This window comes from Clarias gariepinus, chromosome 4 (assembly GCF_024256425.1).
Source record: "Clarias gariepinus isolate MV-2021 ecotype Netherlands chromosome 4, CGAR_prim_01v2, whole genome shotgun sequence".
NCBI lineage: Eukaryota > Metazoa > Chordata > Actinopteri > Siluriformes > Clariidae > Clarias > Clarias gariepinus.
Window position 1 is genome coordinate 37797288 of NC_071103.1, and position 15027 is coordinate 37812314.

Below are 15027 nucleotides of genomic sequence, written 5' to 3' on the forward strand. Positions count from 1 at the left end.
TCGTCTCCGGACATTTTCATGTCGGCTTGTTCACTGGAGAGCTATATCTGTAAAGAGTTAACATTATTGTTGAAATTAACTTAATTTTTTTTTAAGAAAGATATTCTGCTTTTAGCTTTGCTTCACAGCCTTCGTTTTCTATCCGGCTCGCTGGGTCTGTGCTGAGCTGTGTCACTGTGTTCTGCCTCATGAGTCAGTGTGAAGCCAGACAGCACAGCTGGGCTCTGAAAGCAGGGAGATGCAGAGTGACTCCATTCACCATAACGACAGCTGAATGGACTTACTCATCCCAGTGCATCATAGTTGGCTGTCAATCATCCAACCCCCCCCCCCCCCCCCCCAGCACTAACCACAAAACCAAATATTATGGCTGTGTTTTAAATGTCATACTGGTACATTCAATTTGATTTTATTTGTATGCCTTTTCTATCAACAGACGTTGTCCCAAACTAGCTTCACGGGAATTTGTATGGGGATTTAGACCCCTCATGAGCAAACCAAACCCCCTGACATAACATGAGGAAGAAACCTTGAGAGGAAATGGATAATTCAGAAGTGAAGACTCCAAAGAAGGATAAGAAAAAAGTGGGAAGTTTCTTTCCACCGTCCAAAGATATGCTTGGTAGGCTAATTGGTGTTTCCAAACGTGAGTGACTGTGTGAGTCAATGCGTGAATTGGGAATTACCCCGCCTTATGCCCCGAGGATCCTGGGATAGAATCCAGGCTTCCCACAACCCTACAGTATAAGCGGTGTAGAGAAGTAAGTGAGAGTAAGTGAAAGGTACCCAGTATTAAAGCTAAGTCTGAAGGTGGTTTCCATTGGTGAGGTAATTGAGACTAAACCACCAACAGAACCTGCTCTTGTTCACTCTGTGAAACGGAGATCATCACTCTTGTAAGATGAGGAATTGGGAAAGGGTCAAAGCTGGGGAAAAAAGTTAGGGATGATGGAGGGACTGGAAGGAATGGCTTTTAAAATCTGAACCACAGTGATGAGATAGTATAAGACTGCAATGCCAATCACTAGTTTGTTCAAATGCATGGTGGCTCCAAAGTGTACAGTATCAATGGCCAATGATCAATTCTGTGTATCATCAGATTGAAGCCTTCCGTTTTGGACAGTCAGGTTCAGGTTCATGTTCAGGTGATTTACCAGGTTAGCTACAAAAGCGAGTCTGAATGGATCACGTTTAATCCCTTGGTCATGTCGAAGCTATACCTTAAAAACCATTAGTGTATCTCATGAGTGATATTAATGAGTCTAACTTGGAAATGTATGTCTTTTTGGTCTCTTTAAATATTGGAAATATTTGTGTTATTCACAAATAACTTCTAAAACATATGACTTAAAATATAGGCCATTTTCCAGGTCACTAGATTACAAAACAGATACTGTACTGACTCGGTGATGGTTGACGCATGCTTCCTCTGAGACTCATGAAACAGTTGCTTAAGCAACATTGTAGGAGACAGGGACTGAACATGACCTCACAAGCCCTTTTCCCACATGGAATATGGAACATCTCTGGCTTCATTAATCCATTCAAGCAATGTCTTTCAGTCATTCTCACCTGCATAGCTCACCTTTACGTAAATGACTACATTCACACATACACACGACCAGAAGGGCGAAAGCAATGGTACTGTACTGTATGTGCGCTATACTGGCCATTCTCGCAAGATTGTACATCACATGACATACAACATAACCCAGGGTTGCCAAATCACACTGTCAAAATCCTGCCAAGGCATTGCAGAAAACCCAACAGCTCTGATTAAATAAAATAATAAAAAACCTTCATGAATGGAAAATATAAATATGATAAAAATAATAAATAATAGTAATTCTAAAAATGTATTTCAAACTTGACTTGTTGAGAAGAGATGCGGCATATATGTCGTTCAATTAATTACAATTTATTCACTATAACTCGCATGTATTTATACACATGGTGCATCCTGGATGGAATGTTTTTCCAGCTTTAATTGAAGAGAAAATATAAAATACCATAAAGTCACTATAGCAAGTACAATGTGTTGAACTAATTAAACACAGACAATGCTGATCCTATGTACAACGCCCATCTTTGGCAGACACTAATGAATATTAATGAGTATGCAAATATAATGGTCCCGTGATAAGGAGTCTAAACCAATAAGATGTCGGAAACACAAACAAGTGAAGATTTTTCTTGGCAGATTCCAAAAAAAGCTTGGGGCTTTTTTTTTTTTTTGCTAGTTGGCTCTATGTCCACCATGATGGTTAGTTTGAAGAAAATTATAATGAGGTCTCAGGTCACGTGGCCTCAGTGCCATGGAAGGGAGGTTGGGCATAATTAGCATACTAAAAGTACAGGCTGCCCAAAGCAATTTTCAAAAATAAATATGAATATTCTTCTTATTTATTTTGTAAAGTTGTATGTGTTGTATAGTCTGAATCTATCTTTAAATTAATTAGTACACAGCATGCTTTGTGTTTTTTTTTTTATCATGGAATAATCTTTGCACATATTCAAATGAGCCCTAATTTCAACATTGCGGTACTTAAAACAAGCAAGATGATAAAAAAGAGCCCAGTTTGACGGAAATCACTCTGTGGACTGTTGTGATTGTTAGGACTACTGCAAATACAACATCCATTGTCAATATATCAAGACCTTGTGCGTAGAGTCGATCCAGAACAGGGGTCGGCAACCCGCAGCTCATCCCTCTGCTGCGGCACCGTGTGGCTTCGGAAGATAAATTATTATTCTTTAATTTAAATGTATTTCATTTTAGCTTTTTTTTTTTTTTTTTTTTTTTTTTTAAAGTGGGTTTTTTCCGGGTACTCTTGTTTCCAAAAACCACAGTCCAAAAACCTGCAGATTAGGCTAATTGGCGTAACCAAAGCACCCTGTTCAGGTTGTACCCTATCTCGTGCCCTAAGTCTCCTGGGATAGGCTCCAGGTCCCCAGCGACCCTGAATACAGGATAAAGAGGTATAAACGATAAGGTTTTTTGTTTTTTGTGAGTAGCAGTTCCTAATGGCTCTTTGAGTGTTTAAGGTTGCCTGAACCCTAACCTAGTAAGACTTCCTGACAGTATGGTCAGTTTGGTCATCTTGGAATCCCACCTGTGGATGGCTGTAGCATTATCAGGATCTCCATTAAAAAAATGTGCTGATAATAGGTTTTCTGTTTTCTGCTGCACCATCAAGTAGGCCAAGAGTATGCCATAATAAACACAGATCTTGACAGTTTTCTTATGACCCTCCTCACAAATGAGCCTAGTCTGCCTGGAATCAGAAAGCGAGCACTGTCCTGAGTTGCACTGCGTGATTAATGATGCATGAGTCACCTGTCCTTCAGATAACAAAGGCATACCAATCACAGGTTTTGATCTGAAAACCCAAGCAGTTTTTTTTTCTGTTTTATGATTATTATTATTCCATCGCCATAGCCTGTGGAGTGACAGAAATCTTATACTATATGCCCTAATTCACCTTGGATAAATATTACAAGATGTTTGCTTTGGAATCGCAGGACATGAGAGCTAACTCTTGTAAAACTGAGAAAGAAAAAAGCTATAAAAAGCACTTTTAATACAAATACATCAACACCGCCCTTCCAAAACATACACTCTAATACAGTTTTATAAGTCAAATCAAATCTTTTTTTATATATGTATATATATTACTGTTTTGCCTATGCAGAGAAACATACAACAAACATATTCCAATGGTTAAAAACGTGGTTGACTGTAAGTGTCGCTCCATAAAGTTACTTTTTAATTGACGATGCCGTCGGTATCATAGTTGTGTTAAGTAGATCATATTCACATTTGTGATCTGTGACAATCACATTAGACTGAATCAGATTATATAGTTCTGATTGAATTAGCTCCATTACTTTGTTGTGATAGATGTATTGTATCAGGCTTTTTAGTGATGCTGTTAATGCAAAACATGGAGCGGTTTATTATTATCTTACTTTTATTGTTTGCAGTAGATTTATATTGTAAGATGAGTTTTGAAGAAACAGACATAAAATCACAGTTTCCTCTGTCTCTGTATCCACACCATGAAAGTGTAGCAAGAACTCAGATACACATTGCATGGAATTAGTGATTTTATGTATGTATTTCATAAAATCCATTTTGAAATATTGAGTACTTGATTGATCCAAAATATCATGCAGATATACAGTACAGTATATTAACGTTTTGCTCAGATACAGACTCTAAAGCTTAACATCACAGCTGTGGTGTCTGGGACCAGCATGTTACAGTAGCAGCAGATCCTTTGGTTGCTGTTGGATGGGGAGTGGGGATTCTTTGGGTTGTTTGTTGAGATCTTGAGTTTGGAGGTCGGATCAACAACCTTGAACTCTTTGGTAGTTAAGCCCAGTATACGGTAGGCTGTGGTGCACTGGGTGTTCTGGTGCCTTTCTATCATGGTCAGCATTGACTTTGAACTTCATTGGCTTTTCTTCTTTGGGATTGGCCGTTGGAGCCCACATAAATAGATGAGTATTGGGAGCCCATGATCCTGTCATCGGTTAACTGGTAAATAGTAGTTAAGGAATATCACACGAGATGGAGCACTGTTGTATTGAATCTCAGCACGACTGTGATGGAGTCATTGACTAAAGGACGCAGCCCGAGTACTGAAGATATTACAGCTGTACAATGGAGTGACCTTGAGTGTGTATCGTTTACACAACAGTTCCTCAAACATCATTTATTGTCAACAGATTATTATTTGTTTATTTATTTAACCAGCTATGTCGCTTTGTGTATTTATTTTACATATCCTTCTATATCTTTTAGAGCTAACTAATTGCGACTGGCGGAGCTGGTGACTTAGAGACTTAATAAACAAGGGGAAAAGTAGTTTTTAATTCTTGCCCAAAAGTGGAGGAGAATAACCCATGGAGGTGGTGGACAGTCATGAGAATCTTATTGAATTTACTTTATACAGTATGTGTTAGACTTTATTGCTCTTGAATAAGACTAACATACACACCATTAGTGTGTTGATTTACCATGGTATGTGTGATGTTAGTGTTCGAAGTGTGTGTGCACCGCCTTACTGTAGACAGTCTTCATATTGTTCATGCGGACTCTTAAACCTATTCCGGAACAAAGGTTGCTGTAGACTTCTGCTAAAGAATTTGCTTGCAAGTTGAACGATCCTTTCCTTTACAGATGAACACACTCCTATAACACTCCCCACAAGTAGGCATCATGTGCTGTAAGATCGGGGGAATGGGACAGATATGGGAAGTCAGTGACGTGTGAAATGATTTGTCCTGAACAAATGCACCAGTTTGTTGTATAATCATTATTTTTTTATTCATCTGGCGGCGATGTTAATGTTAGATGTGGTTGCCTGTGTCCAGTGTTGTATCGTCAGATTCCTTTTCTTGGCTCACAGGAATTCCATGGCCTTCCGGCTGTCTTCTGCAAGATACGACTTTGACGTGCATTTTGAGGTTCTTTTCTCTCCATCCTGGTCTTTAAGACTGGTTACTGTAGCTTTGAAAATCAGAATTCACACAAACCTTTTTTTTCCAGCCAGAAAACCGTTTATCTAGAACAGTTGTTCCCCTGGCCTGCACATTTCCCTGCTCTGCCACAGCCACTTCTCTTCAGGAAAGGCTGATAATTATGTAATTAGTTAAATCAGCACTGGGAGGCGGCACGGTGGCGTAGTGTCGCTCAGCACTGCCGCTTTCCACCTCCAGGGTCTGGGTTCGATTCTCACTTTGGGGTCATGTTCGTGCCTGTTCTCTTCTGCTTCGTGGGTTTCCTCCGGTTTCCTCCCACAGTCCAGAGATTTTTCGCTGTAGTGTGTGTGTGTGTGTGTGTGTGCTCTGCGATGGATTGGTACCCTGTCCGGGGTGTACCCCTAAGTCTCCTGGGATAGGCTCCAGGCCCCCTGCCACCCTGTATACATGATAAGCGGTATATACGATAAGTGAGAGGGTGAATGAGATGTGCTGGGAACTGAGAAAACACTGAAACCTGCAGTAGAATGGATTCATCTAGAACACTTCCAGTTTCTTGCCTACTTCAGGCCTTAATCTCAGAATAGGACTACAGTACACACAGTGATAACAACTTAAAATTTTATAGTCTCAAAAACAAAAAAAAGACGAAGTATGAGAGTTATGGCTAATAAGAGCTCTCTCCTGCATGGACGCTTATAGTTGATGAGTTGAAAACCATCGCGTTTACCAGTAGGGCTGATCAATAACGCAAGACATTTTAGCTATTTACTATTAAAAAAAAAAGTTGCTGGTAGAAAAGCAACACTGCTGTAAAACCAAAGACCAAATCCACACACCTCTATTTAGACGTTATCGCAGTCATCTGGATGCATGCTAACCTCAGGGCTTCTTTCACATTTAAGCAAAGCATGAAATAACGGGAACAATACAATGGGTCCTGACTAGCCAGCAATGATGTCATGAGATATAGCGGGCTGATGTATGAAAGGTCACGTCAGGAGTTTAATAGCAATTTCTCTTCCCTACAACCTAAAAAAAAGGGGGGAAAAATACAACATGCGAGTGCGCGTCACTCGGGTCGAATGATCAAACCATTTTCAGGCAGCACTAACGTTAATCTTCGGGGTGATAATGTGAAAATGTGAAAACGCAGCTCTGGGATGCAGGCTGTCACAATAACGTCACTGTCACCGCACTCAGCCTCCATCCTCAGTGTTTTTCCACAAGTCCATTACACTTCATAGCATGCTAACTATGTATGTGTGTGTATGTGTATATGTGTGCGTGTTGGCACTTTGTGGGAGTAGATGTGTGCAGGAATGACTTTTGTCCCCTGGGTTCAGTCTGGTGTAAATTACATGCGTTTTGGTCCCTGTAGAGTGAAGAGATCTTGCCAAACAGTGGTAGACAAGCCTTTCACATGAGACGCAAGCATACACCCTCATGAAGGTGTCTGAGGTTAATAGAGATAGGATCCAAATGCTAAAAGTGAACATATACAACCCTGTGTGTGAAAACGCATGGATGCAATAGCAGATTTGTTTATCCACCACAGTTGTTGTGCAGCTAGCAAATCGAAAAGAAGGGCTACTGTTTCAAAGTCTCACTTGTTTCCAAAGCTTCCTTTTTAATCTTGTCCATAGTGATCTGCCTGCTGTAGTTATAAAAATGTTCATGTTTAATATTTACAAGAAGTCCCCTTGCGTCCTGGACTACATCAAGAAGTCTGTGTAACATTCCCAAAGCCCTGCATGCAAACAAAGTATTTTCAGTTTGTAGTTAATAAAAAAGCTTCACTATACTGTAGCTGTTCCTTATTAGCCTTATTGATAATGTGTTTATTACCGGTGGATCCGACAGAGTGCACTTTTCATGCACATATCCTTTTCGACTCAACTCTGTGATCTACGTCCATATTTTGCATTCAGGATCAAAATCGATTCTCAAAAACGTGACCATTAATTGAGGAAGCTTTTTTTCAGTCATTTCTCGGATCAACAGGCGGTAAACAGGAAATGAGAATATGTGCATTAAATACAGTGGATTTAACTTTAACTTTAATATCTTTTGTTGTGAAAATGAGTTTGAATTACAATCACCTGGACATGATGTAAAGACTAATAAATGTTGAACTAGGAAACATTTCTCTTCTCATTATTTGGTCCTCCTGTGCAAATGTATTGTTAGTATCTAATGCGTAAGATTACTTACTGTTAACGTTTAATTACAAGTTGTAGCCCATTGGTTGAAGGTAATACAGTAGAAATATAATCAACACTGTTTTTGTTTTAATGTTATAATGTCAGCAATGTTGATTGGATTAAAAAATAAACCTTTTCGATTGAATATGAAGTTTATTAATTTTTCTTTTTTTTACATATCAGATTAAATAAAGAGCAATCGCAGTCCTGAACATCCTTTAATCCTTAAATCACTATGAGCATTATAAGTATTGTGTGTTTACAGTGCCATAATTCCAGGGCATTCCTTGCTAATGATGAATGTAGTCAAACCCATGCAGGCTCATAAGGAAAGCAAATCATCAAATCAAACCTTATTCAGCTTTTTCTATTTAATCTTTAGAAATATATTTTGCTAAATCTGCCAAAATGTAATTTGTCAGTGTTGAGTATTAATTATGCATAAAATCCAAAGAAAATATTTAATAGTGCAACGCAATTCAAAATGCAGGCTGACAATAAACTCGTGAATTTGAACAGTTGAACTGAAAAGCACTGAATTGAATTGAACTGCAGAGGGTGCCTTTTTTTTTGGTATAAATTTCAGGTTTTTTTAGTTATATCTTCTTTAGAGAGAACAATTTTCTTAAGCCAGAAAAAAAGGTAAATATATACATAGACATGTATTTCCGCTTTGCTGTCAATTGTAATACAGTCTAATGTAAAAACAAGACATGATACAGTACAAAACTGTAGTTCTGAACATTGTTTGATCTCGTTAGATATATGAACAAGAAGAAGCAAACATTCAAACAAACCTAAATCTTTCTAATGATTGTCTAATATGTAGTGAATATATTAAGGCTGATCGTAATAAAAAGGACACAAAACACAATTGTGATAAATCAATGACTCATTTGGTCATTTTGTGAGCATTTTTACAGCACACAAATAACATAATAATTTATACTGCAGCATCTAGAAGCATGGTATTATTTTAGTTTCAGCAGCCCTTTAACCTTAACCTGCTCAGCTCAGTGTTCGAACTACTGTATATTCTGTCTAAATTTACTTTTAATTAAAAGCATGCAAAGAAAAGCAGCGAGAATAACCACTTATGACCTTGTGTTGTTGTCTCGGTGTATATGTTCGAATGTGTCTGCACTTGTATGTGCTACAGAGCAGTGTTATAGCTCGGGTTTATTTATAGTTATTATGATTATTATTTTCTGCTCCAGCACTTTGTGTGCCTGTTTTGTGGATCCTTATGGGTTTGTTTATGATGTTTGACCAGGCTTCCTTTTTCAGATACGATTATAAGAAGAGCGTTAATACACAAGCGGGGTGTGTACGTGTGATGGGTCGTTCATGAACGATTCTTAACTTTTAAACGAGTCTTTAATGTGATTCAAAAGAAGGAGTAGTCTCGGAGAGTGATTCCTTTATTTTCTACTGTGTGCGCATGTGCAAAGTATCACAAAGTCTCCGTAGGTTATGTTCAGGAAACAGAAATGAGTAGTTACCTCACAGTGCAGTACCCAGGAAACAGAAATGAGGGGTTCTTCTCATGAGTCTTCTAGTCTGAGTCGTTCGTTCTTTTGTCATGTGACTCCCATAGACGCTATGAATAAACAACTCGACGATAGATAGACCAGAAGATATAAGAGGTGAGCTGCTCATTCTGTTTATCATAATATGTCCTTGGCTGCATTGTTATATTTCAATTACATTCAGGCAGACGCTCTTATTCAGAGCGACTTACTTTTTTTTTTAAATCTCATTACACATCTAAGCAGTTGAGGGTTAAGGGCCTTGCTCAAGGGCCCAACAGTGGCAACTTGGTGGTTTGTGGGGTTTGAACCTGGGATCTTCCGAACCGCAGTCCAATGCCTTAACCACTGAGCTACCCCTGTCCCAGTTACTGGAACTATAGCCAAAATTTGTGTATGTAGACGTGTCAAAATTTTATTTTATTCACGATCCAAAGAACGAGATGTACTAAATGATATATATAAAAATATTTCATTCATTTTGATGAACGAGATTCAAAGAACTGAGTCACTAAAGTGATTCAAACTTTACATCGCGTGTGTGTACATGTAGTTTACATTTAGGCATTTGACAGACACTCTTATCCAGAGCGACATATATTTTTATCTCATTATACATCTGAGCAGTTGCATTTACTTTTACATTTAGGCATTTTGGCAGACGCTCTTATCCAGAGCCACTTACTTTTCTTTTTATCTCATTATACATCTGAGCAGTTGTGGGCTAAGGGCCTCACTTAAGGGCCCAACAGTGGCAACTTGGTGGTAGTGTGGTTTGAACCTTGGACCTTCCCATTACTAGTCCAATGACTTAACCACTGAGATACCTCTGCCCCTTCCTTGATGATGAAGTGTTGGAAAACGTCAGATGTGTGAAGTCCAAACTCTTTATTGAACCATAGGTGACTGGAAATCATGGATAACTGTTTGTATAATCAGTGATATAGTATTAACCACTGAATACATCTGTATGTTAACTGCCTTAAAATAAATACCTGTACTGTATATACACTATAAGATACTTTTAAGCACTATAATCCCAGAGGGACAGCAATTCCCCTCTGGGATTAATAAGGTTCTTTGAATCTCGAATCTTACTTATTATGCATAAAGCCGTCCTTCTTTTCGAATACTGTTCGTGCTGTAAGCAGCCATGTCGACTTCAGATCTTTCTAAGCAGAAAATGCAAACTAAGATAATGTTTTCTTTCAGTCTAACAGGTATTTTGCATGTGATGTCATGTCAACTGTGCTTCCTGGCTATGGGACGTCAGGAAGTGATCATCTACCACAATAGGAAGCACTATTACTAGCTCTCGAAATGCCTATAGTTTGTGTGTTTACGATTGCTCGAATCGATCAAACAGAGAATCCACGAGGGGCTTTTATCGAGCACAACAGGACGTCGGTCATAAGAGGGAGGGGGTGGGTTTAAAAAGCGACAGCAACAACCATAGTCTGTGTTCAGGAGAAGCAAAGTAATACATCCCTCATGTGTGTGTGCAGAGACCACTTCGTTAATGCATCGTATGTGGTTCTGTGGCGACATTTATGTAGCGGACTGTTTCTCACTCGTCTATACCGCTTTCAGATTCAGCAAAGACGTTACTGGGATCATCTCATACAGCGGGATGAGGAAGAGCCTTAGAAAAATGTGCAGTGTAAAAGAGAACTTGCACCCAAACCTCTCAACTGCATCCACCTTCTCTCTCTCTTTTTTTTTTTTTCCACCGTCCAGCACTCAGCGTCAGTCACCCATGCTGAGATTCACACCCCGGCGCCCTGCTGCGTCCTCGCTGCCATACGGAAAGCAATCAGAGCAGAAGTTTGTTGCTCAGACAGACTGCAGATCTACGGGAGTTCTCTAATCCACTTAAACCGGAGAGCAGAAATATGGGCTGAACGAAAACAAAAGGCGGCGTGTCATTAAGGGGCCGGTGGAAACACTTTAGAACAGAGCCTCACTGTTTCTCATTAGCCTCCTGATGAGCAGACTTTGATGGGCAAAGGGCTGGGAAGAGGAGGAAGAGGAGGAAGAGGAGGAGGTCACCAGAAGGAGAAGTGACGGGGAAGAAACGGGGGCATTTACCTGGTGCCAGAGCGTCACCCGTGCACACAAAAGACATGCGGTGAAGTTTGAGAGGGAAAAGTGAGAACAATCCAGCAATCAAGTTCTGGAGAAGGTAAAAAAGTTCGTAAAGTTCATAAAAATCGTTCCCCTGATCCAATGGTGGTGTAAACAACCCTTATCTCTGAGTTCTTCAAGATTTATTCAGTATTTATTTTGAGTGTTTATACTGTTCAAATCTACATTTAACCTGAAACTACTATGAAAGTTTATTGGCTGATATTTTCATCATTTCATGACAAACAAGTCTGCGGTTGTCTTGAAGATAGAGGGGTTTCTGTTCTCAAAAAAAGAGAAAAAACAAGGACATGGACTGTTTACAGCGTCTATACCATAAGTAAGTATGTACAGGAAGTAACTCTTTTCAGGACCGTCCACTATATGATCATTTGGCTGAGGACAAGTCCAGAGACATGGCTTAAAAAACATGTTTTGTGTACAGTGATGTTTATGTAACGCTCTATGGAAGGAGTCTCCAGTGTCAGAACATCCAGTTGCAGATCATCTTTAATCATAATTTAGTTAATTAAAAAATGGCAAAATGTTGTGGAATAAGTGGAATAAAACCACTTAAATAAATTTTCATTGTTGAAAATTGCCAAGGGGTGTTCGAGTCAAACCGGGACTTCTCATCGTCTCGCTCGCGCACCGTTGGGAGCGGAGTAAAACACTCGGAGGACAGCGTTATCCACTTGCGTGAGCTCACAGACGCCCCTGACTGGCTGTAGTGCCGTGATTAACGTGCTGGGAGCACTGAGTGCCCCTCATCCCTCCCCTCTGAGAGAGCTCGGCCAATCAGCTCTCTCTAGACCTCCGGCTGCGAGAGGTAACATCATTACCCGGGAATCGAACCAGCGAACTCCGAATGATAGGACGTCACTATCTTAGTTTGACTTGAACGCCACTCGTATTAGTACTTCCAGGTGGCAACAGTGACTCTGCTTCATAAAACCTCCTCATTTACAGCTATAAATCCATTATATTCAATTAATTTAGGACAGCATCATGTTCGAGCTTTACTTAAATTAATTGAATTCATTGTTAAACCCTTTAAACTCACACTGTTGATTTATATATTTTTAAAGAACTAGAGGACTTGGAAAAGGTATAAAGATGAGAAGATGGTAAACACTGCGTTCTGAGAAACACATTAAGGTGCAAATTAAGGTTTGGATTTAATCACTTGAGAAACAATTTACAGCTAATACTCAAGAGAAATACTCTCTCTCTCTCTCTCACACAGACAAACACAATATAAAACCGCTATTACATGAACCTCCAATCTATGTGTGTGTGTCCCCTTGTCTCGCTGCAGATGCCAGGAAGGAGTGAAGTTATAACGTGACACAATGAACAAAAGGGCAGAATAAAGAAAGACAGAAATGTATTGTTCGTCTAAGCATAACTGTAATGTCGAGCTTGGAATTATTTAAAGGAGGAGGAGAGAGAGAGAGAGAGAGAGAGAGAGCAAGGATTCGAGATATATAAAGACATACGAAGACACGGTGAGAGTGGGATTCAGACAGAGTGAGGGAGCGTGCGGTTGATGCTATTTTTAGACTGGAAGTCATGGAGCATGAGCAGTCAGGGAAAGCCTCCTCCCCATCTCTCTCTCTCTCTCTCTCTCTCTCTCTCTCTCTTGATGGGTTTCGAGAGTGCATATTTATTGGCCCATGAACATGCAAGACATCTTGCCTCTGGCTTGTTACATGGGCTAAGCAGAAAGCAGTAACACAGATACATACACGTCTGTAATAAAAATAAAATAAGATGCATAAGGAGAAAATGACGTCGTATTGGATTTGTTTTAAAAAATGATATCTGTGTAGGTTATAAAGACACCCACATCAATCTTACAGACATTCCTTTACCTTTTTTTTTTCTTCTATCGCATTATATCACTGAAGATTACTGCTTTCTAACCACCGAATCAATTCCGTTTAATTACATTTCCCCCCTCAGCGTGGGACCCACAGCTCACAGAAATGCTGCCTAATTGCGATTATTGAGTATCTTGTCGTATATTAACGCTGGATCTCGGTATCAGGACACTCTGCACTGACAAGCGCTTGGAATGAATAGACCTGTACATATCACAACAGCTAGTCATTTTCCCTGGGAACTTTCGTCCCCAAGAGATCACCATAAATGGTTTGAGAAGTGTCTCGCTGTCACGTAGAATGTCACCTGGGGTTTAGGCGCTAAAGGGGACAACAGAATTCGAATTAGAGGGAACACACAACCACCCAGAGCTCAGTTATTTTCTTCCCATAGGAAATAATGTAAATGCAGATCAATTTGTATGCCAAGAAAACCATGTACTGGTCCACTGCCTGGCCAAGTACATAAAAACCAAAGCAAATAAGATAACTACTGTTCACCGATTATCTCATACGTTCAGCACCTTCTAATCTCACACATTAGCAAACTGCTAGTTTGTCCACCCAGTGCTATCTCAGATTTCAACAAACTATGACATAATTACTTTCCACCGATTTATCTCACACTTTTACAAATGATGTTATAATTAACATCATCCTATAACCGGATACCTCATCAGACTGTAATGTGAAAGCTCACACTTGAGATAATTACATCATCCATACTACAGTATCTTACACTATTATTGTTTTTAGAGTTTATACTTAAGGAAGAATATAAGATACTGTTTTGGACATACAGTAACCACCATCACTGGAAATAAAATCATTACCAGCAAGAATATCTTCATACTTTTAGATGGCCATTCAGTGTTATCTCATATTTTAGCAGTCTATGAGATAAATACTATACAATGCTGTTTAGTATCTCATTTTTTGTGCCACTTCTATTATCTCATACTCGGGTAATTGGTGCGCCTCTATTATTTTATTATCCATATTTTTAGGATGGTTTAGTCGTCCTAAAATAACTGATTTATCACCTTTAATTTTATAATCTATGAGATAAGGTTTATTATTTATTTGTTTACTTCAGATTGCGATATTATTGAAATCCATGCTATTGTCTCATAGTTATGCCGAATATGAGATAATCACCTTTTTCTCTCCCTCTTTTAATTCCTGCACATACATCATCACATCACATACAGCCAAGGAAATCACACGAAGTCAACCACACATGCTGAGCAAACAGATGTGAACGCAAGATAAAAGATTGGAGACTTACAGGGAAGTAGAGAAGGAGCGCTCCAAACAAGATGGCTTCCAGCAGAACCAGACCCGACGCTCTGATGCTCTGGAAGACAAAGATAAAACAAAGTCATGTATATATACAGTATATGTTTACGATCAGGGGAAAAGGCAGGACTTGTTTTGCAGGTCATTTATTTAATTCTAAAGGCTGTGTATTTCCAGGTTGTGTGCAGAAATTAAAGCATAAAACACAGGCATAGAAACAAAACAAGCATGGTCTGTGTGCACTGCAGTGAGGGTAGGAGATGAGTCTCGGGGTTCCCTGACGTACGATTTGTAACTAAGAAATATTAAAGTGGGTGTGGCCTGAAACACCATGACTTACTCTATTACTAGCATGGTGTGTGAATTCTGGCCCTGAAACGTCCTCAGTCTCACCGAATTGACACGTCTCCACGTCTGCACAAAAGTTAAAGTCTGATGTATACATCTCATCTAAAAACCTTTCTTTTTAATAAAATAAAATAAATAATAATAAATAAAGGG

General features: G+C 39.3%; 1 protein-coding gene across 1 annotated transcript in view; it reads right to left on the bottom strand.

Annotated features, from left to right (window-relative positions):
- The window catches only part of gpr158a (G protein-coupled receptor 158a), a 101847-nt gene that overhangs the window by 28974 nt on the left and 57846 nt on the right, over nucleotides 1–15027 (bottom strand). The window contains exon 5 of the mRNA XM_053494508.1: nucleotides 14516–14584. Coding sequence (XP_053350483.1) covers nucleotides 14516–14584 — 69 coding nt within the window. The remainder of the gene's footprint in view (nucleotides 1–14515; nucleotides 14585–15027) is intronic.